Source organism: Protopterus annectens, chromosome 6.part1 (assembly GCF_019279795.1).
Source record: "Protopterus annectens isolate FY-2018-M chromosome 6.part1, PAN1.0, whole genome shotgun sequence".
NCBI lineage: Eukaryota > Metazoa > Chordata > Ceratodontiformes > Protopteridae > Protopterus > Protopterus annectens.
In genome coordinates this window covers 319620950-319645492 of record NC_056738.1, presented here as the reverse complement: position 1 = coordinate 319645492, position 24543 = coordinate 319620950, and the positions used below count along the sequence as shown (strand labels likewise).

At 41.9% G+C, this 24543-nt stretch overlaps 1 protein-coding gene across 2 annotated transcripts in view; it reads right to left on the bottom strand.

The window, feature by feature from the left end:
* The window catches only part of LOC122805531, a 2823268-nt gene extending 2802042 nt beyond the window's left edge, over positions 1-21226 (bottom strand). For both annotated transcript variants that reach the window (XM_044075738.1, XM_044075739.1), the window contains exon 1: positions 20462-21226. In XM_044075738.1, the coding sequence (XP_043931673.1) occupies positions 20462-20565 (104 nt within the window). In that variant the 5' untranslated portion in view covers positions 20566-21226. The remainder of the gene's footprint in view (positions 1-20461) is intronic.
* Between the last annotated feature and the right edge of the window lie 3317 nt (positions 21227-24543).

Sequence of the window (24543 nt, the reverse complement as noted above, 5' to 3'; positions counted from 1 at the left end):
TCGTCCCCTGGAGGCCAAATCCAATTTGTAATGAGTGATAAAGGTATGAGGTTTTGCCCAAGTGGCTGCTGTCCAGAAATCATCCATAGAGGCTCTGGAATGAAAAGCCACAGAAGTAGCCATAAATCTAGTGGAATGAGCCTTTACTCTGGAAGGTAAAGGCAGTTTACTCTGATGGTAGATAAAGGTAATGACATTTCTAAGCCAGGAGGATAGAGTCACTTTGGAGACAGGTTTACTCAATCTGGGTCCCGCAAAGGCCACAAACAATTGATCCATTTTTCTGAAAGATTTAGTCTGTCCAAGTAAAAACGAAGTTGCCTATGAACATCAAGGGTATGCAAAAGATACTCCCCTCTATTTGAATGTTGAGGGAAGAAAACTGAAAGGTCAGTAGATTGGTTAATTGAAAATCCAGAAATGATCGTGGGCAAGAAGGATGGGTCAGTATGTAGGGACACTCTGTCCCTGTTGAAATTCAAGTAAGGTCTCTTGACACTCAAGGCGTGCAACTCAGATACTCTTCTTGCTGAGGTAAGGGCTACTAGAAGTAGAGTCTTCCAAGACAAAAATTTTACATCACATGAATTAGAATGTTCAAAAGGAAGGCTTGTTAACAACTGAAGCATCAAAGTCAAGTCCCAAGGCTGTATGGGGGGCTTGACAAAAGGTTTAATGTAATACTCCTTTCAAGAAAGTTTTGCACAGACGGTGTGACATAACAGAAGAATTATCGAATCTATTGTGAAAATTTGTGATAGCTGCTAAATGTACAGTAAGTGCAATGCAGAAGCTCCTGTATGTAGAAGAGTAATCAGGTACTGTATGATCTTCTGAATAGGCATAGAGAAAGGATCTATGTCCTGATCTTTGGCCCATGTAGAGAACCTAGCCCACTTACTAGAATAAATTTTCCTGGTGGAATGTTTGTGTGAAGCCAGAAGAATCTCACGGACAGGAGATGAAATATCAGGTAGCCTGACAATCATTGGAAGTGGAGAAACCAAGCTGTGAGCTTGAGGCTGTGGAGATTGGGGTGAATCAGTCCCTGATGGTGAAATAGCAGATGTTGGGATTGATCCAGGATCCATGGGCTGTGAATAAGAAGAGGCCATAGGAAAGGAAACCAGACTTGACGGGGCCAATAAAGGGCAATGAGGATCACTTTGCTTCTCAACCTTTGAGCTTTCTGGAAGAATTTCAGGATGAGAGGAAATGGGGGAAAGGCATACAGCAGACCCAGGGGCCAATCGTGCATCAGAGCATCCCTCAGTGACTCCCCCTGAGGGGGGAATCAGGGCAAAGTAGCTTCTGCATTTGTTGTTTAGAGGGGAAACAAAAAGGTCACAGCAAGGCCTGCCCCAATGGCAGAAGATCCGATCTGCCATTACAGGACTAAGGGACCACTCATGAGGCATCAGGATGTTCCTGCTTAGATTTTCCGCAATAAGGCTCGAACTCCCGGGAATGTGTATTGCTATAAGAAAGGGGTTGGAAGCTATCGCCCAGTGCCAAATTCAAATGGCTTCCCAACACAGGGGGTAAGACCTGGTTCTGCCTTGTTTGTTTACATACCAGACGACTGACATATTGTCTGATTGAATTGCAATGGTCCTGGAAGGGAGGGATGTATGGAATGCTTGTAACTCTAAGAGAACTGCCCTCAATTCCAGGACATTTATGTGCAAATTGGCCTCCATGGGGGACCAGGTGCCTTGGATGGTCTTTCCCTGGAAATGCCCTCCCCACCCTAGCAGGGAAGTATCCGTGGTCATTGTGGCCCTGGGTTGGTCGCACCAAGTGGTCGACAGTATGGGTTAAGATCAACCATTGTGATGAAAGGAGCCACTGTACTACTCTTGTTTGCAACCTCGCCAGTGGAACTAAGGTAATGGTTGCTGCCATAGAGCCCAGAAGTTGAAGTACAAGGCATGCTGGTACAAAGCTTTGTTGAAGGAGTACTTGAACCTGGCTTCTTATTTTTGAGAGCCTGTGAGGAGGAAGGGAGGCTTGACAGGATGTTGTGTCAAAGATCACTCCAATAAATTCCAGTGTTTTTGTTGGGGATATTTGAGATTTTTCCTTGCTGATCATAATCCCTAAGCGAAGAGTGAGGCCTTGAGTGTAAGAGAGGCTGTGGATGAGAAGATTCCTGGTCGTGGCGGTAAGGAGCCAATCATCTAGATACGGAAACACCTGGAATCCTTGTAGTCGAAGATGAGCTACTACAACTGCCATACATTTGGTGAACACTCGGAGGGCTGTCGAGAGACCGAATGGCAGTACCTTGAACTGGTAGTGATTGGCTCCCAGCCAAAAGAGGAGAAATCTCCGGGAGTGCTGGTCCATCTTTATGTGGTAGTACATGTCCTGGAGATCTATAGAGTACATCCAGTTTTCCTTCCCTAGAAAGGGGAGGATGGACTGTACCATGATCATCCGGAATTTTTGAGGTCTTATAAATTTGTTCAGTAGGCTGAGATCCAGGATTGGTCTCCAGTCCCCTGCCTTTTTTGGCACTAAAAAGAACCTCGAGTAAAAGCCGGATCCTCTCTGGTCTGGGGGGACTGGCTGGATGACTCTTTTTCTTAGCAGCTTTTCAATTGCTAAGGCTGATACCTCCCTCTGGTTGGGTGGAACATCGGGGATTCGTTTGACAGGTCTGGGAGTAAGATCGAACGGGATATGGCAGCCTCTGGATATTATTTTCTGCACCCATGCATCGGTAGTAATAAGTTGCCAGGCTGGTAGGTGCAGAGAAAAATGACCCCCGACTGCTTCCAGAGGAAAACAATCGGGCCACTGCTCAGGACCGCTGGTAGGGTTGGCCGGAGAAGAAATCTCTAGCTCCCTGGTTATGAAAACTCCCTCTGCTCCAAAAGGGACAGCTTCTGGATGAGTTGCTCCCTCTGCCCTGGGGGGGGGGTTGCTTACCACGAGTGTCACGAAAAGATCTTTAGGACTTTTTGAACCACAATTTCCCTCCCCTCTGGATCCTGGAATAGGATCTCTGGGGGGTGGAAAAACGTATGCCCACAGCAGACAAGGTATTTCCATCTTTCTCACTTCATGATAGTTTGTCTCGTACTTTGGGACCAAACAGTGAAGATTCGTCGACAGGCACATTGACGAAGGAAGACTTAAAGGGGTCTCCGAAATCACACAAATGCATCCAAGCATGCCATCTCATGACGATGCCTCATGTGGCTGCTCAAGCTGCCCCCTCGTTGGTGTGAGATATCAATCGCATCAAGTAGTTTGAGATAGATTCCAGGGAAGCTAACTGCGAGCTGACAGTGTCACGCACATCATCAGGCAGTACTCCCGCCAAAGAGGTAGACATTTCAGAAATTAGGTCTCTTTGGAGGTGAGTGAAGTGTGCCAGATAGTTCACCGATTGAATGGCAAAGGTCTCTGAAGCACAGGTCCGCTTCCCAGTCTGTCCATGGCCCAAGACTCCCTGTTTGGGGGATGAACAGTGGAACTATTCCCTGCCAGTTCTCTTTTGGTGGCTGTCGCCATGACCATGGAATCAACTACCAACTGCTTGTACCAATTGGGCTGGTCTTCATGGCTGGATACAATTTTGTCCGGCCTCTGGGGGACAGGTTCTACATTGTCTGGGGCCTTCCGGGCACGCTGCATGACCAGCTTTACCAGTTCATTCGCAGATGGGGTCACCCAGGAAGTAGATGGCCGAGTACAGAAGGCCTACAAGAACACTGATTCCTCCAAAGATGGGTTAGATGACTTCCAGTCTCCCCTCTGCTTGAGGATTTGGAGAATGTCTCTAAATGAGATGTTTTCTGGGGGAAGCCATGGGCACCCTACTCCCTCATTGCAATCGGTGTCCTCTGTGATAGATTCCTCAGGGGAATCAAGGTGCTTCCTCTTGCACCATTTCTTGTAGAGTGGCTCCCCAGTTGGATCTTCTGAGGAGGACTCTGGAGAAAGAGTTCCTTTCAAGGGAAGGTCTTGCGGCTCCCCTGCCCAGGATCCTAGAGTAGGGTGTTGGGACAGCTGCATGCTGGAAGGGGGTTCTGGTGTCGATGCCACTGGTGCTGACTTTGAGCCTGTTGAAGCAAGGATCCTCTCCATCACCTGGAAAGCAGGCCTGCCTGAGGAGGGATGGGAGCCTGGAACCAAGAAAGACAACCTCAGAACCGGGGTCACACCCTGCCCTGAGGAGCCTGACTGGTAGCGTTCGATGGAGCCGTGGACATAGATAGTGCCAGCGAAAAAATAAGTGCTGAACTAGGAACCATGGTGCCGACAGACCAAACACTGGTCTGAGAGTGGACCAGTTCCAATGGAGCCGATGCACCACGGGTAATCAGTGCTGACAGGGGAAACTCCGCAGTCGGAGCTGAGACTGTATGCACCAGGTGGTCATTGGTACCGAAGTCTCCGGAGCCTGGGAAGAGGATGGAGGAGGATATACTGGTGAGTATAAGGCTGGAGGAGGATATACTGTTGAGTATGCCATGAAAGGTTCCGTTCCAAAGGGGACAGAAGATCTAGCAGGGGTGGGTAATCCTCTAGCTGCCAGAAGCTGGTCCACAACCCCGCACTACATCTTGTTCTGAAAGGCTCCTGGTGGATCTATAGGAGGCTGATGAAGGAGAGTCAGGTCTTTTAAGAAAGGGGCTAAATTGGTGCCCCAAAAAAGAATTGTAAGTTGGAGTATATCTGGTTCTGGGAAGGTGTTCAACCTTTGGAACTGACGGGGTCATTGTCTGTGGAGCCATATAAGCTATCGGCACCATGGCCTGGGATGGTGCAGAACTGGGTATGGTAGTAAAAGCTAGTGTCAGAACCCAGGACAGTACCGAAGACGATGGTGCCGAAGCTGGTGCCATAATAGAAGTCAAAATTAGAGGCGGCACTGAGGGAGAAGACAAAGAGCCTGGTGCAGAGGTTGTCTGTGCCGAAGGTGCCGAGGGAAGCTCGGTGTCGACTCAGTTCCAAAATGGATGGAGATGTAGGAAATGAGTGACTCTGTTAATCTTTGTGTTTTTTAGTCTTAAGAGGTGGTGAGACCTCCATCCCAGAGACAGCCTCTGAAAAAGGCGTTTTCATTAAACCTTTCAAAATCAATTTGTTTTTGCGCTCAGCTAGAGCGCAATTACTGAAACTGGAGCAGATATCACATGAGGCATTTATATGCTCAATGCCCAAACAATAAAAGCACTGAGCGTGACCGTCTGAGTTGGGCATCTTACGCCCACACTTATCATACTGCTTAAACCCGAATTTAGCTTTTTCTGACATAATGACACTAATCTACACTGACATAAACAGTCAAGAAAGGAAACAACAACAGCAGAATGAAAGAGAAAAGGTTTTCTTTTTTTTAATCTATATATATATATATATATATATATATATATATATATATATATATATATATATGAATCTACTTCATTTGCCCTAACTTCCAATTGACCGACACCCATTTGCCCGACACCAAATGACCGAAATTTAATTTGACTGACACTTCATTTGACCAACAAGTATTATTGGCAAGTAAATGGGATATGCCCCTTCCCCACTGTAGTGTGACCCTGGAGTTAGAATATACAGTTGGGGGGTCTGGGGGGCAAAGCCCCCCACTTAAGTTCATATTATATTGTTTAGTTTTGCTTTAATATTGCTTAATAAAACAAAAGTAATTGGGGGGCTTTGCCCCCACACACCCCCCCAACTATATATTCTAATTCAAGGGTCACACTACAGTGGGGAACGGGGCATATCCCATTTGCAATACTTGTCGGTCAAATGAAGTGTCGGTCAAATGAAATTCCGGTCAAATGGGGTCGGTCAATCGGAAGTAGATCCATATATATATATATATATATATATATATATATATGTGTGTGTGCATATATATATATATATATATATATATATATATATATATATATATATATATATATATATATATATACACATATATATATATATATATATATACATATATATATATATATATACATATATATATATATATATATATACACACACACACATATATATATATATATATATATATATATATATATATATATGCACACACACACATATATATATATATATATATATCTATATATATATATATATATATATAGATATATATATATATATATATACATAAAGAAAAAGAGAAGAGTACCAACAATGATACCTAGAAATACCACAAGTGGTAAAAACAGGACCTACCAAAGGTAGGCGAGAGGGACAGTACCAATGATGGTGTAAGGGTAACTACCAAAGGTAGAGGGTAGGAAGTAGAACAAGTCGATAGATGAGAGGAGAAATTAGTGAGAACTGACAAAAAAAGAAATTACACAAAACTGCACAAGTTGTACACTTAGCTTTGAGAGAGAAGGCTTGGCACGTCTGATGAGGAACGCGGCAAATGAGATCTGAAGAGACTATGAGAGGGACATTATGGGTAAGTCTTAGCTGACAGTTTTTGGCTGGTGCGAGCTTGGAAACGGCCATGTCGGTACCGAGGACGGTACAGAAGTCCTATTAGTAAGGAATGAATAAAGATTTACAACATCAGATGGTATTTTCTGAACATTGTGAGTTTTAGACACGCTGTCTGGGTACTACAGAAGTCTATCGTCAAATGTTATGAGACATCACATTACTCACTTTACTCTAATATGAAGGACACAGACCATAAAACTGTCTCGTTCAAAGTGACTATTGGACTTGACATCCCCACAGAAGCAAAAAAACTGAAAAATGTTTCCAAAGCTAACTTCAGACTACTAAGTGATGGTATAAAAAGTTTTAAACCCCCCACACTCACAGACGAGTCCTATACAGAGGTGTACTCAGATGCCCTGTAGAAACACTTAAGTAGCTGCACAGACTTGGCTGTACCTGACCGGATCAAAATGAGGTCTTCCCGAAAAAAACTAGCCACCCTGGTGAACCTCAAGTATAAACAGGTTTTATAACAATGGGAAGAAACTGATGTCAAAGAATAAGAGCAAACTGACTCAGCAGAGGAAGAATTCCCTCCTCATCTTGAACAAACAAATCAGAAATCTCGTGAAATCTTCTAAAGCGAAGTGTGAAGGTACAAATAGAGTCTCTAGCTAAGGATAATCATAAGGCATTCTTTCATTACTTCTGAAACCTAAAAGGGAATGCCCAGCTTGGTGCAGAACTGGTAATGGATGGTACCACTCATAATACTGCACCACAGGAAATTGCCAACCTGCTAGTTGACAGATTTGGTGCAAACTTCACCCCACCTGACCCCACTGGCCATACCCCAAAGCATACCCGACACCAGTCCTCTGCCTAGTATCTCTAGAGATCAGGTCTTATCTGCACTCTCCAAGGCCAAAAACATGGCCTAAATGAGACCAGATAACATCCTAGGATGCTTAAGTACCTAGTAGACCCACTTAGCAGTCTATTTAACCATAGTCTGAGAACTGGCTTTGTTCCAGCAGAGTGGAGAACAGCAACAGTAATCTCCTGCACAAAAGGGGGTCATCAACAGACCCTGGGAACTATAGAACCATAAATCCAACCAGTCTCATCTGCAAGGCCATGGAAAGAATTGACATGGACCTTATTAACAAGGATGTAGGCGACCTTCAAACTCTAGACCCAACCTAATTTGGCTTCATTAAGGGTAGATAATGCTTATTAAACCTGGTGGACTTCTTTGAGAAAGTCAACAAAACCCTGGATGAAGGTAAGACAGTGCATACTGCCTATCTTGACCTGGTCAAGACTTTTGACACAACCCCACTGAGGTATCATTGAAAAACTCTCTCAGTTAGGGGAATATTCCCCATTCTGAAGGAGGTATGGGCCTCCTCAAAACTGATTATATATATCTATCTATCTAATATATACATATATTATATATATCTATCTATAGCACAAAGACTTGCCGTCCTGCTTAATGAACCCTATTCACTAGGAGGCAAGAAAGTATGTGTTATCAAATAAAGGGAGGGTGGCTTAATGGCTAAGGTGTTTGCCTTACAAACACAAGGTGCAGGGTTTGAGTCTCACAAGGGATAATTGGCTAGGCTTAAAATGGCTTGCAAGGGCAGTTAGCTTAGTACTAAACTATGAGCCTATGAACCTAAGTGGTAATATTTATACACTTGATAAATATCTAGTGTATGTATTATATGTTACCTTAGCCAGGATACCCAGCAGCCATTCTCCCCTCTCTATCCCCTAGCATTTAGATGTTTTATCCCTCCTGGGCTGTCTCCTGAAACTATCCTTAGGAGCCTTCCTAAACCTTGAAACATTTCTCTCTGCTCACTTGCCTCTGTTGTTATAACTCTATCTGACCACTAGATGGCACTCTAAACTAGGATAGCACCTAAATCTTCCATCCTTCCCTGATCTACAAAGAATTGAAAGTTCTGTCTCAGGCTTGTGAACTGTCTTCCTGCCCTATCTCTACTTGCTACTTTCTGCTAGCTTTGCTCTCTGCTATCACTTACCTTCACCACCACTATTACCTATCTCCCTAGACCTACTCCTTCTCAACTGCAGTACCCAGTAGTTAGCTGCTTACTGTTAGGTTTTTGCTGACTTACTCGCTTACCTGTCTGAACCCACTCCGTTCACCCTGCGGGTTCACTCCGCTCCCCTACCCCCAATTCCCACCCACCCCAGGGGTCCTAACCTTATACCTCCTGTGGCCACACCCCCACTCCTACACAGCCAATCTCATCCTCCTACTCATTACATCCTAACAACCCAAACTCACCACTTAAAGATACTCATTACTTCTAGCAGTACTTAATCAATTACAAACTCTATATCCTAACTTACTGCTAAAGCTTGCACTACCTCCCCACTCTCTTCCTCTTAAAGATACCTTACCCCAATGTATTTAATTACCTAACCTATCACCATGGCCTCTTTACCCAGACTCAAATACCAACAACTATTCCTCTTAATTGCCATCTTACCTTTACTAACTATAACCTATACACTAACTAAATATGAACATCTGACCTTGAATTACTACAGTCAGTCCCTTAAACAAGCAACCTTGACAGACCAACTACCTTACCATAACTACATTAATATTACCTCAACACCCACCTATCTAATACCAAAGTTTCATCGTTTAGTCCACATCAACTATAACCAACCCAAGAAATCAAAATATACACCCTGTAAATTCCTAAATATCATACACAGGATTAAAAATGCTAAACTTTTAGATGGTGACATCCATCCAAACCCTGGCCCCAACACTACAACCACCACCAACCCTCCCAGTCAAAATCACTCTACTTCTCAAACCATCACAAAAGTATCAAATTCCCTCCTCATAGCTCACCTCAATATACAGAGCCTAAACAATAAAGTTGCCCACCTCCATGCCCTCTTAGATATCCACTCCTCTGACATCCTTTGCCTAACAGAGACCTGGTTAAAACCTGCAACACCTGACAATGAAATCACCCCGCCAGGATACAATATAATGAGATTAGATCATATAACCAAAAGGGGCGGTGGTGTAGCAATACTATACAAAGCAGAATTGCAATTAACACCAATAAATGTGCAACCATCTTCTACTAGTAGAACAGAAATCCTTATTTCTAAACTCCAAATCAACACCCACAGATCTATCCATATAATATGTGCCTACCTCACTCCTGGTAACAACATAACCATCCTGGAAAATATTCTTTCCTGGCTGTCAACCAACTACCCACAAGAAACCATAATACTGGGTGACTTTAATATTGACTGGAATACCTGCATCTCAGACAACCAGACTACCCACATAAACCTTTATGGTTTTTCTCAAACTATCACCTCCCCCACCAGGATCCATAAACCCAACAACAAAGAAACAACTCTAGACTGGATACTAATAAATAGTCAGCCCCTTTCTTATGATGCAGGAATCCTTCCTGATGATATCAGTGACCACTCACTGACCTACATAATGAGACAAAAAATGAATACTCATAAACCAACCTTATATAAAACCATTCGGTCCAACAAAAACTTTAACCCTATTAACTTCCAAACTGAACTGAAAGCATGTGACTGGTCACCCCTAAAATACCTACAATTAGATGAAGCTATATCCTACTTTAATGCCAAATTCTTAGAAATCTTGGACCATCATGCCCCATCTCGCTCAATGAGAAATAGGATAAAAATTGCTCCATGGCTAACAAAAGAAACAAGGCACAAAATTATACAGAGAAATAAAATCTGGGCCAAATGGTGAGCAACTAAAAACCCTGCTGATCATCTAACATTTAGACAGTTGAGAAATGTCATCAAAAAGTCTATACTACTAGATAAAAGGAACTTCTATCACAACAACCAGCAAACCCATCAATATAAACCACAAAAGCTCTGGGCAGGCATTAACAGACTCCTCCACCCAGGACAGTCCAAAACTCCCACCCCTACAGGATCCAATTATGAAAATCCAAAGCATATTGCTAATGTCTTCAATACCTTCTTCACTGAAGCAGTCCAAATTCTCGCTAACACACTACCTCCTGTTAACACATATCTATCATCCTCCTTGTCAACTTTAACCCCATCATTTAATTTACAACCAGTCCCAACGTCCATCATCTGCACTCTTCTTCATAAACTAAAACCTTGTACCCCCTCAGCTGACCATTTACCAGCAGAATATCTACAGATAGCTGCAGCAGCAATATCCTTTCCTATTTCCATCCTTATAAATAGAACCATCATGGAAGGAACAATTCCATCTATCTGGAAAGTCTCCTATATTATCCCACTCCACAAAGGAGGCAACTCAACTGAACTCTCTAACTACTGTCCAATAGCTTTACTCTCCCCTTTTTCTAAAATTATGGAAAAATGTATCCACCGCCAACTACTAGACCACCTACTAAAAATAAGTTACTAGCTAACTGCCAACATGGCTTTAGGCCTCACCATAGTACCACCACAGCCCTCTTATCCTTTTCTGACTGTATTAACAATAACCAAAAACAACAATACTCTATCCTCAGCACTCTTTATTGACCTATCAAAAGCCTTTGACATGGTCAACCATCAACTTCTCTTGAACATACTTGGTTCTCTCTCACTAGATATACAGGCTTTAAAATGGTTTAAATCCTACATTGACAACAGGCAACAGGCTGTGTTCTGGGAAAATAATCTGTCCTCTCACCTTCCTATTACCCTAGGAGTCCCTCAAGGTTCTATCCTAGGCCCTCTCCTATTCTCAATTTTCATAAATGATCTCAATTTGATCATTCCTCAAGCTACATGTATCCAATATGCTGATGACGCCACGCTAATATGCTCAGCTACCTCTAAATCTCAACTTCGGGCCACCACCCAAACAGTGCTCAACAGCGTAGAAAGATGGTTCTTACAGCATAGCCTCCTCCTGAATCCTAAAAAAACAAAACTACTACTCTTCACTCCCATGCAAAGGTCCCCCCCAATTCACTTCACAGTTATATCCAATAATGGTATCATTATATCTCCTGACCCAACTACCAAGCTCTTAGGGATTACTATAGACCATAATCTTAGCTTTGACATACATATTAACACTACAATAAAAACAGTGAACAGAAAATTAGGCTCCCTCTATAGGATTAAACCCTTCCTTACTCCAACAGCTAGAACAACTATTGCCCTCACCCATCTAATTTCCACCCTCCTCTATGCCTGTCCCATCTATAACAACCTGTCAAGAAGCAACCTTAACAAACTAACTACCTCCTACAACAATATTGCCAGATTTGCTACTGGTTCCTCATTTAGAACTCACCACTGTCAAAACCTAAAACAACTAGGATGGCTAGAACTCCGTAATCAACTCCAAATTAAACAACTTATTACCGCCCATAATATCCTCTATCTTCCAAAAAATTATCCCATACTTACTAGCCTTCTTACCCCCTATAGTAATTTGACAACCCTTCGCTCAGCCAATAAAGTACGGGTGTCCACAGTCAAATCCAAAAATACAGCCGGTGACTCTCTGTTCGCCAACACTGTTGGCAAATCCTGGAACCTCCTTCCCTTTGAACTCTCATCTCTCTCCTCAGTAAAAATCCTGGAACCTCCTTCCCTTTGAACTCTCATCCCTCTCCTCAGTAAAAATGTTCAAAAAACAACTCAAACAACACCTTTGTAACCACTGGGCCCATGTAGTAACCCAGACTAATCTTACCACCACTTTCTCTGTAGCCTTCCCACATTACCATTTGCATTTGGATTCCTACTCTCTCCATGCCTCATACAGTAGTCTCACCTTTACTTTATTTCAGTATTTTTACAGTTGCACTCTAATACTCTTTTTTCTAATTCTGTACTTACTTAGCAAGTAGCAGTAATCTATTCAACACATAAAAGCATCCATATAAACTTTCTTTTTACTTACTACCACTTGCTTCCCTTTAAGTTGCTATGCTATTATAGGATAAATGGTATAACTCTGCTAAATACTGCTCCTTGAGCTGCTATATCTATTTGTGTTTTTTTCTTTACCTCTCTTTCTTTTTGTGTGACACTTTAAAATAGTTTGTTGCTCTAACTGTTTCTTATCCTCTGCTCCTTTAATAATAATATTTGTCTATATAAAATGAGTATTCTTCAGCTCAAAATAGTACTGTACCTTAAGTTGTTACAGAATTATTTATCTGTACCTGAAGTTGTAAATATTTGCTTATGTGGACTTTTCTCCCCGGGCCTCTACTGAAAATGGACATATATCCAGTTAGACTAGCCTGGTCAACAAATGTAAAATAAATAAATAAAAATAAATGATTACATGTATAGATATGCAATCATGGGACTGCATACATATCTGCTGAACTCAAAACACCCAAACATAGTGAAAGTTTTGAAACATGAGGAGAATAAGTCTAACATGACTTCCCGGCTTAGTTTAGCAGAAGCATACTAGCGTCAAGCAGGAATGGAAATCAAACCATGAGTAAAACAAAAATCAGGCAGCAACTGAATGTGACAAAAAAATAAAAGACAGAATATAAGGTGAAGGATTAGATAAGAAGGCAAGAAATGTGAAAAATGCATAAATATAGTTGCAAGTACAGAAGACTTTTGGAACAACCTCGTGTTGATCAGGATCAAAAGCAGGAATGGTTAAGAACAAGTGAATTTAACCCAAAATATGAAAGATTAATATTGGCGGCCCAAGCTTGTGGACTATGTACATGTTGGTTTACAAAGTCCATTGAACATGTGGAAGAAACAGATAAATGTTGATTTTGAAAAACAGAACTGGAAACAGTTGAACATCTTGTTGCTGGTTGTGATATACTAATGGCAAAAGGACTGCATACTGAATGGCATAATAATGTGACAAGACTAGCATTGGGGATTATGTAAACATTATAATATTAAAGTAGCTGGAAAACATGAAAAACACTGGAAACATAAGCCACAATGCAGTATAGAAAATGATGAAGTTTATATCACATGGGATCACCCATTACCAACACTTCAAAAAATAGATACAAGTAAACCAGACATAGTAGTCCATGACAAGAAGATAAAAGCAGCATTGATCAATGAATTTGCTACTCCTAGTAACTACAGTGTCTTATGTACAGAGAGACACAAAGTCATAAAATACCAGGATTAGCAGGCAGAAATGAGGCAATGTGGAAGAAGGATACTCAGACTGTTCCAATAGTAGTAGGTGCAACAGGTCTTATAAAAAAATAATTTACAGTCGTACCTAGATAAGTTACCAATACATGCAACTCTGTACGAATTGCGGAAAAAGTCATTACTGGGTACATTGTGGGTTCTGTGAAGAGCACTTCTGGCTAACATCAGAGAATGAAATAATACTAAGTTCATGAACTTTAATCATACTTTGACTTAGGAATGGGATCCTTTCTCATCACTGTATCAGAAACCTAAAATAATATGAGAAATTAAAATTAGGGCTTAACCCTTACATCATTAGAAGGGTAGTGAACTGGCTTACCAACAGAACACATACTGTCAAAGCTGGTGGCTCCACCTCTACCAGTAGACCTGTCACCAGTCCATACCACAAGGTTCCGTGCTGGGTCCCTTACTGTTCAGAATCTACTTCTCAGAAGTCCAGGCTAAATTAGATGGCCTTTGGCTTACCAAGTTCGCTGATTATTGCAAAACTGGGTGCAATTGATTGAGTCCCCCAACAATGTTAACATACTATAGGAAGGGCAATCACAAACAAATGACTGGTGTCAAAGCCATGGTCTAAAACTAAAGGCAAAAATGTGCATTATTATTCCCTTTGGGAAAGTAGAATTTCCTGCTATCTACAGTGTTGCAAACCCCCCCCCCCCAAGCTCAAACCTATTGGTGCGAGACCTAGAAACACAGGTAGATAGCAATCTGAACTTAGACCACCAAATTTCCTCTGTAGTATGGAAAGCATTCTACAGTTATGCACCTCATAAGTAAGGACACTGCATTCAGGTCTAAGTATGTTATAGCCCAACTGTACTCAACCTTCATCAGACCACTAATATAGAGTACAATGATCCCTTTTCCATGTAACTCAACAGACACCTGGAGCAGCTGGAGAGACCACAGGGGTTCCTCACCAAGAAAATACAGGCCTCCAATCCATGACGTATGTGTATAGACTAAAAGCCCTGCCACTGTACTCTTTGTCAGATAGGCTGCTGACAGGAGACTTTTGCCTGGCCTACAGGGCAGACTCTGACCCTGCACTGATGGATATGCTTCACATACACAAATCTAATGGCACAAGAGACACTCGCTCTATGGATCTTAACCTAGTCTGTGACATTAACAGAACATGCTGGAGTGATAAATATGTCTCCCAGAGACTGCCACTCCTCTGGAACAAACTTCTAATTCACGTGAAGCAGAGCTCCTCACTGACTATTCAAGTGAAACCTGGACAAATGAATGGGAGACTGAAAATTCACCCCAGGGGTGGCAGCTATGTCCCTCATGGACAGGGGGAGTTACATAGACTAGGACAGATGGCGCAATTTGGGATTAACATGGCTTGGCTTGTAAGGGCTCTAGGGTCACTAACCTAGTAACCTCCTATGAATCTGTGTACCTATAAACCATTAAGTGCATGTTTAATATGTCCTGCAGTCACACCTAAAGAAAACCATGTATGCAAGTGTTGATATGCTGGATATAAGACAGTATAGTTAGACATCGAAAGCATAGCAACAGTCTGGCCACATGACAAAACAATAAGTGCCTTCTGCCTTTTCCACAATCTGGAAATGTGTTTCTGTCACATATTTTAGGATACTGCCAAACAAGGGAATTCACAGCTACACACACACAGATGTGGTCACAGTATGTCACAGAACAAGACAGTTAAAGGAATGTTTTTCTTTATATATAGGGAAAATGATGCCCAACATGTATTTAAGAATACCTCGAGTGGTTTGAGAACTGTGAGTTATGTACACTGGGCAGACAGAAAACCTTCCATTCTACCATTTATTTCAACATACCACCACAAAATTAGTTGCCTCTGAGTATTCAGTTACAAGCACAAGGTGCAAAGCAATAAATGTGTTATGTTAAGGATTGAACACTGCATACAATACGAGGGAAAGCCACATGACACACTGACAAGGATTCTGCTTGATCCCTCAGCAAAACAATCCTTCTGATAACTATTTAAAGACATCAGCAAACAGCTTTTTTGTTAGGGGAAGATACATATACATATACACAATCATAAGTATTTGAAATGAATATATTGCTTTCACACACAACAAGCACAATTACATGCTCTCAGAAGTAGACTGTTGGTGAGCTGGTAAGCTACTTAAATGACACCAATGTTCCTGAGATGTGAAATGTATACAGTGGTATTTGTGCAAACAGTTTACAGAACAACCTATCATGCAGTGATGTAGACAGTACCAGGGTTAAAACAAAATTTGCTAAGTGATCTTTTTTTATAAACCAACATAAATATGTAAAACCCAAAGAATCTCCCTTTTGCTGTATTGGAACAGAGTGAGTTCCACTGCAAACGAACTTGCTACATAGCATGCTAAAGGACAGAAATGTGAATAGATCATAAGCAATCACAAGAAATGTACATCAGTGTGAATGCATAAAGAAGTTATGTAAAATGTTCATTGTCCTTGCTGCAGTGTGAAAAACCCTAACAAAAATCAATTAAAACAGCTCAAAGCAGATAACAGTACCAATTTGTTCTACACACTTTGAAACTTGAATCCTCTTCCTTCATTTCTCTTCTGTCACCTGTCATTCCATAGCCCCCTTTAACTTCTCCAAAATAAAAATGTCACCAACCAAACTGGTTACTACAAAATACTTCCTTTTGCTTATTATTTCTGCCACACATAAATACTACAGAATCAGTCAACCTTTATTTCACAGTGTTTTCCTCTAGAAACCCCCCAAAAAAGAAAAATTCCTGCTCAAAATTGAATACTGAATAAAAATGTCAGTACCTAAAGCAAAATTACATCTTTACAATGAAAAATCTTAACATTTATGAAACATTTACTGAACTATGCCAAGAATTAACCTCCCAAAGTACGAACGATTAAGTATGAACAAAATATGTATTACGTCAAGATGGGAAGCTACCAGTTATCCGAAGGCCTTATGTTTCTGGACTACTCTGGCACATACTTAGGGGTGGGACAGATTATGACAGACTAGACTTTGGCAAAGGAAACTTGTTCCTGTGGCATGAAATGTCACTTCACTGCTGGGAGGGAATCCACAGCTTGTAAGGAGGCAGAAAACTGTCAGCTATATAACAGATACCCATACTTCCACATAAAGCATTCACTCTGAAACCAGATATCTCAAAAGGAGATGGTCTCTGTCTCTCTCTTTCGCTCTCTCCCTCTTCACTCTTGGAGTTGCCTCTGAACAGAGGTGCAGGAATATTCACAAGCTCCTGACATGATGTCCTACATTTGGAGTGTGCTGTGGTAGACAAGAGGGTTGCTTGAAATTGACTGTGAGTAGCACAAAATAAAACTGTTCATTATTTGTGCATATGCAGCTAACAGCTATTCAGAATATTCTGCTTTCTTGGGAATCATAGGTGCGGTGCTTGACAGGTTACCACAGTAATTATGCAGTTATGCTAAGAGACTGACATTTACAACAGCAGGTGTAACTGGGAGGAATGACTTTCCTGATCTGAACCTGAATGCTGAAATGTAACTGGACTTCCATTCTAGTTAAGGACTGACCATAACCATAACCATGACCTCTGAGAGGTTATTGTGACTCTATGGTGGAGGGATTGAACACTGTCCTGGGTGCTCTCTTCTAGTGTGCAGAAACACTGACATCAACCTGGGACTCTGACAACGGACAGAAAGAACATCTTGAGGACCTCCTACACCTCATGGAAATGCCCACACTTTGAGCAGCCAGTGCTAGAAGCAGATGGTGGGACTACAAATGCTTCTGCAGAGGAGGTCACTATGGTATCTCAGCAGTTCTGATGGGGCACTGCTACAGAACTGGATGAGATTTGGCCAGAAATGCTGAAGTTGCTGAATATTGTTGGAGTATCATGTTTAAAAACTGCGGTGGTGGTGCTGCAGTAGCCATAGCCGGCCTTAGGCATAGGCCAACTAGGCGGCCGCCTAGGGTGCTGGACTAGCAGAGGCGCTTTTCCAGTATTTATTTGGTGTAGGTAGACCAGGATGGGGGCACCAGGTAGTGTGGCGGCGGGTCGCCATGTAGCCCTTTTGCCTAGGCCACCAGAAGACCTAGGGCCATTCCTGGCGGTAGCATTGTCGCCTCACAGTAAGATGCTGTCCGGTTCGATTCTCAGCTACAGCGTCTTCTGCATGGAGACATGCGTGAATGGGCGTACCTTCCTTGAAGGTTGTGCATCAGGGCAGGTAACTCGGCACGTAAAAATCAACTACCAATCATTAGCGGACCGGAGTTCCGCTATGGCGACCCCTAACCGGGAAAAGCCGAAAGACTCAACATTATGTTTAACAAACCTTTTCAATGTATCATTGAAGATGGGAACAGTACTTCTGGTATGATACCCAGAACTGGTAGCTTCCATTTTCAAAAGGAAGGGGAGACAACACATGTGCTCCAGTTATAGACAGATCATGTTCCTCAGTCTCACTGAGACAGCCTACATCAATACTGAAACACCATCTGTCAGCTGAGCCTCTGATTTACAAACAGAAATTTAGATTCTTTCCTGACCGAAGATGAACCTGTATTTGCATGGATACTGGAGGGACTATGGTGTACTAGTACAGTATACAGTCTATAGAACTGGAGAAAGCATATAAGGGTGAACCTGAAATGGCATGTAGGAGATGCTACAACATAATGGGACCCAGGGTCATGACTGTGTGCCATTTGGTCCCTGTATTTTAACAGTTAGACCTGGGCTTGCATTCCTAAAGTTAAATCAACTACATTTATGGTGGGTGCAATATTCCTGCCAAGGATGTACCTTGTCTATCTTCCTGTTCATGATTTTCATGGAAAGGATATCAAATGGCAGGCATGGATTGATCAGCTTCTAGTTTAGATACCTGAAGTCTGCAAGTTTACAGATTTCAGGTAATATTGTCTTCTTGGCATTCACTGTTTGTAATACTTAGTCTGCACTACAGTGGTTTGCTGTTAAGTGTGAACAAAGATGGGATGTCGAGCAGCACCTCTACATTGGAAGTAATGGTCTTCCTTGATAAAAGTAGACTTTCTGCAGCAGAGATGAAATTAAAGAGTTGAAGACTTTGGAGTCTTGCATGCAAGGATAGATGGAGACCAATAAATCAACTAGTGAATAGGTGCAACAACTACAGTACTACTGGTGTTTTACCAAACTATGATGGCAAAATGACACCTAATTTATAAAGATAAGTTTTCAGTTCAGCAGTAGGTCTATGTCCCCCATCCTTACATGGGGTCATCAGACTGTAATTTATTTCAACATTCGAGGGAGGAAGAGACCACTCTCAATGTGGCAGTTCTTCCAAACTTCCCACTGGGAAGGACAGCAAACAATGGCATTCAGTCTTTAACACACTAGTCAGCCATGCAGCAAACCTAGATCAGACCGAACTTCATCTTCCCAGCCTGTGGACCAGTGCATAATAATCCTCAACACCAAATGCCATACCAAGTGAAAAATTAAAATGATAATAGCAACTTCTAAAAATCATAAATACTGATGAGTTCCAGGAAAAGGGGATGTATTAAAAAGGGAATAGAGATATGGAGATCATCTAATATGCAGAGCAGCTCTGTGTTATGAACTCTGCCTTATGAGTCCAGAGCTCAAGCCTAGCTTCCTATAACCCTCCCTGTTGGACTGGGTTCAGTACTCTGGCTTCCTGGCACTTCCAAAAACATGCTAGCTGATTACCTACCTAAGCTGCGAAGAATTAACATAGCCCTTGTATACCTCTCAACTGTCCAGATTTTGCAAAATGTCCAGATTTTTGCCTCATATTTTTGGTGTGTTCCTCATAAAGTTTGTAGTTTTCTGGCAAATCAGTGAAGGTTGAAGTCAATAAATAATGACATACATTTGCGTTTTAGACTTCATATCCTTCAGAAAATGACTGCTAACAGAAGTCATATTATTCTAACGACTAAGTGTAAGAGTAATATTTAAAAATTGCCCCTGTTTTGCCCCATTATTTTTGCCTTTGTCACGATTTTTTTGTGCTAAGAGGTTGAGAGGTAAAGTCGTGCACCATAGCTGTGAAAGGTTCATGGGCCAGAACGCTTACCTGGTTAACAATAATTAATTCATTGAAAACAAAAACACAGCAGCTGTATAGCCAGGGAAAGAAGAAAGTTGTGAAAAAGGATATTCATCAAAGGCAAGTATAGCATGGGGTTCGTACAACTACAAAAACGCACAATACTCCACATCCAGGATCCTGCTTAACTCATATTTATTACAGATATTGTTTTTGTACCACCCTGTGCAACTTTTTGGCTAACTAATGTCACAGGGTTGCAAAAAAGAAACTCATCAGCCAGCTTACCGAAATGCTAGTTAAGACCAACAGTGTTGATAACCGTTGCAACGTTTATTCTATTTTTAGTACACCGACCAGTACTAAGCCTAACTCCACTCCTGTGCAACAATGTTGGTACGCATCGGACACATTGTGAAAGCTGTCTCCCATTCAAATACATACATAAATGGTTTTCTAGTGTTATTATTCACACTGTAAAGTTCAGCAATGTAAACAACACATAAACGGAATTTTAAGGCAGAATGACAAGGCATGTGCAACAAATATGTAAACTACATGTAGTGTTTACTAAACGTCAAGCGTGTTGACTTCCTTAAGCAATAGTTCATCCTCTCTTTTAGTCAGATGAACCACACAAACGAACACACCCACAAATCAAACAACTGTTGAACAGTACAGTTTAGGGTTGAAGTATAAAGTTGAGCCTTTACCATTTCTTGGTACATTCAACCATCAATTCTTGGTACGAAGCCACGAACTGAAACTTTGAGGCTCTTTTGCCAACTCTTTGTAACCTTTTCCAAACAGAAGTCATTTTCCCGATTATCGTATATTATCAACCATATAGATTTGCTTCCTTGAAACACTAAGTAAGCACCACATGTCTTAAAACAGCAGTTAAACTATCCATCCTCAGAAAGAGGAACGGTAACCTCTTTGCCCCCTCAAAAGACAAATGTTTCGAAGCTGTCACTTCAAGCACAGAGAAGAAATTGAATCCCTTCGATGTCCTCGCGGCGAAGTGAACGCGAGGGTGGGACGCTCTTGCACGACTCTTTATGAAAAAAATAACAAAGATTCTTAAAAGTGGTCGTTCTCTCTCTCTTACCAACTGAATAGAATGTTTAAAATCGTTACAAAGTCAGGAAGAGGAACTAGACTTTTTTTTTAGATACGAAAGTGTCCAGCCCTAGCCCATAAGAAGTTCAAGTACCTCGTTTAGTACTGACTTTTCCTTGTGTCACGTTGTATACAGCTTGACACGGCATTACGCGACTCTGTCTCATTTTAGTCCCTTCTGTCTTGGTGCTTAGGGGTTGCCTTGTTTCCTGGTTGCCATTGTACAGTATTTCAGTGTCGAGCAACAATGGGTTAAAACATGTTTTGGTTTCTGCTTTTAAATGTTATAATCAATACGTCGTAACCACTGTGACCGTGTTACAACGCAGGTAGTTTTTTTTTACCTAATTGACTGAACTTTTCTACAACCAACCGTCTGCTACCAATTTGTGACACGGACATGCAAATTACATGTCACCTCCCTCGTCAGTATCTTTATTATACCAAGGAAAGAGATTTCATTACACAAACATGTCTTACTGACCGTGAAACGGGTACCGTATCCCAAGCCAAGATTTCTTTTTTTTCTGCAATTACCATTACGATATTTAATGTAGTACCTTAAGGTATGCCGGGGAGTCAAGTGAAGTAACTGTAAAAATAAATTATCGATTTTGTTGAGATAAGTTTAGTTTTATTTATAGGAGCCGTAGAACTTGTTAAAGTGCATGGCAGTTATTGGAAGCCTAATTCGGTGAACATGAGTAGATTCAGTAATTAATCTACTTCCTTGACAGTAGAACTGTTTGAAACCTAAATGAAGCAAATCACAAAAACAAACATGATATAAGAGAGGAGGGGGGGGGGCTTGCTCTCACTCCCCTTGTTACATCCTTAGTATAATATTACATATTTTTATGGGTTTGCTAGCAAAGTAAGGCAGGACACAACAAATTTCTCAACAACCAATTTGTCTGACATTCCCGGAGCTGCATGGAGGGTATGTCTGTCAGGGCTCTGTCCCTAGCTGCCTGCTTGTATAGGGTAATTGCACAGCTAATTATAATGTGTAACAATTTTAGTGAAGCGCAACATGGGTGTGTTACTTGAAGTGACAGCTTCTCTTGTTATAACTCTGTCCATTCCTGTTTGCTCCAAAACATAACAATTGGGTATGCTTCACGTTAGGAGTACTATATGGCTCCCATTTTCTTTATTGATGACTTTGATGCTCCTGCCCCATACTATTCTCATATGCGTGGTTATATTAGCTGATTGGCTCCAAAGTAACCCTAACAGATATGATCACAACGTTATTTTCAACTTAAAAGGCAAATTCAGCAACCCAGCATAAGGGAGATACACCTGCCACTTCTGAGGCTGACCACTCAAATACATTTCTTGTACAAAGGGTGACTCTTTGCTGTCTGTGGGAAATTCAGAGTTCTGCACCAGGTCAAACTAGAATTTTCTGCTAAATTTTTTTGCACTGGTTGGGAACTGTTTATTGCTCAGGCTTAGTCTTAGGAAGTAGAGGCTCTTGCCACCCCTATAGTGCCTTTTTTAGGCAAGGTTCAAATGACAAATTCACCACCGTAACAGGTACAAGCAAGCAAAATCTGAGGGTAATGCTACTCAATGCTAGAAGTCTAAACCTCAAAATGCACTCACTCGAGGCACTCCTTAAAATGGAGAACATTGACATCTGTGCAGTGACAGAGACCTGGTTCAAAGCTCCAGAGAGCACCCCTGCATTACCAGGCTACAATTCATAACACACCTTTCGGCCACCTAACCCAGAACGAAGCACTAAAGGCAAAGGCGTGTCCATATTCATTAACGATATCCACACCTCCAGGCTAGTTGCACAGCATAATGCATCCGAGATTATCCAAGTGCAACTAACTCTGGGCAAGACCGCAATCCAAATTGTAGCTTGCTACAGACCCCCCACCATGCCCCAGGATTCCCACTTCTCATTTCTTGATACACTGGAAAGTATTAGGGTACAACCCAACACCCTAATAATGGGCGATTTCAACTACCCCACCATTAACTGGGAAAACTACTCATGTACCAACTCTTTTGCTCAACATTTTCTAGAATTCATAAATTCCAGTGCCTTGGATCAACTTATTCACATCCCCACCAGGGGCAGCAATATCCTAGACCTGGTCATTACCAACATGGGAAACCGGTGTTCCACACCAGAGGTCAATTACTCATTGGTCAGATCCGACCACAAGCTGATCAGCCTAGACATCCACATCCCACCCCCAATTAGGGAAACCATCGTAAAAAACTTCTCCAAAGCCAACTTCACACAAGTTCATAGGTTCATACTAGGCTATCTGCCCTAGGGCATTTATAAGCCTAGCCAGAGTGTGTTTGGCTTTCGCCAACCATTTTAAATTAATTTTGCTATGCCCTTTTTCAAGGTTAGTATACTGTGCCTCTGTCTAACAGTGACACAGAAGTGATACCTGGGGTAAATCTATGATCTCCCATCCACTCATCAAGATTCCTCTTGAAGAGAGTCAATGAGGGACTCTACCTAATCTGGACTGGGATTTTATTCCAGAGTGAAGGGAGCCTCTGGGTTATGAATCTGTCCCTCCAGCATGTCCTATTTATTTCAGTGCTGAGGTTCAAGTCTCTCAAGCGCGTAGCTCGATGTGATTTGGATTTTCTGAGGTGCAGCATGTCCATTAATTCCGGGTTGGTCATGGCTTTATACGTCAGGCACAGATCGCCTCTGAGCAGGCGGTATGCCACTGAGTAGAGCTGGAGTTTCTTTAACCGGGCAGCATATGGCATCTGTTTGAGCCCTTTGATCCTCTTGGTGAGGTACTTTTGGGGTCTTTCCAGTTGCTGCAGGTGTCTGGTAAGGTACATCCCAAAAGGGGCATTGTACTCAATTATGAGCCTGATGAGGGATGAGTAAAGAGGCACAATGACCTCCCCTGATCTAGATGTGAATCCCTTCATGATTAGGTGGGCTATATAAAATGTTTTTCTAACCACTTTGGCCACGTGGTTGTCAAATGAGAGATTGCTATCAACTTGGGTCCCCAGGTCCCTAATTACTTCTTCCGTGCTTAATGGATTACCACCTATGTGGTAATTTGTGGGCACTTTGTTTTTGCCAAAGGGGATGACTATACACTTTTTGGCATTTAGCTTGAGGCCATAGATTTGGCACCAGTTGTCTGTTTCTATGAGGCCCTTTTGGAGGATGCTTGTGTCGGCTGGAGAGTCAATTATGGCGCCCAGTTTGCAGTCATCTGCGAACTTGGTCAGCCACAGTCCTTCCGTGTTGGCCTGTACCTTTGAGAAATATATACCGAACAAGAGAGGTCCCAGGACTGAGCCTTGTGGGATGCCACTTGTAACTGGTTTGGAGTCTGACATGGCTCCAGCAATTCTAACCATGTGGGTTCTGTCCTTTAGCCAGTTTGCAACCCATCTAGTGACATAGGGGTTTATATTTAAGCTGGTGAGCTTATCTATAATGCCTGAATGGGGTATTGTATCGAAGGCTTTTGTGAGGTCCAGGTAGGCTGTGTGGACCACCTTCTCCTCGTCAATGGCCTTGGTGACTGTTTCAAAGAAATCGACCAGGTTTAAGAGGCAGGATCTGCCCTTAACAAAGCCGAACTGGGTAGGATCCAGTGTCTGTAGGTCCCCAATATCTTTATTTATGAGGTCCATGATGATCCTTTCCATAGCTTTG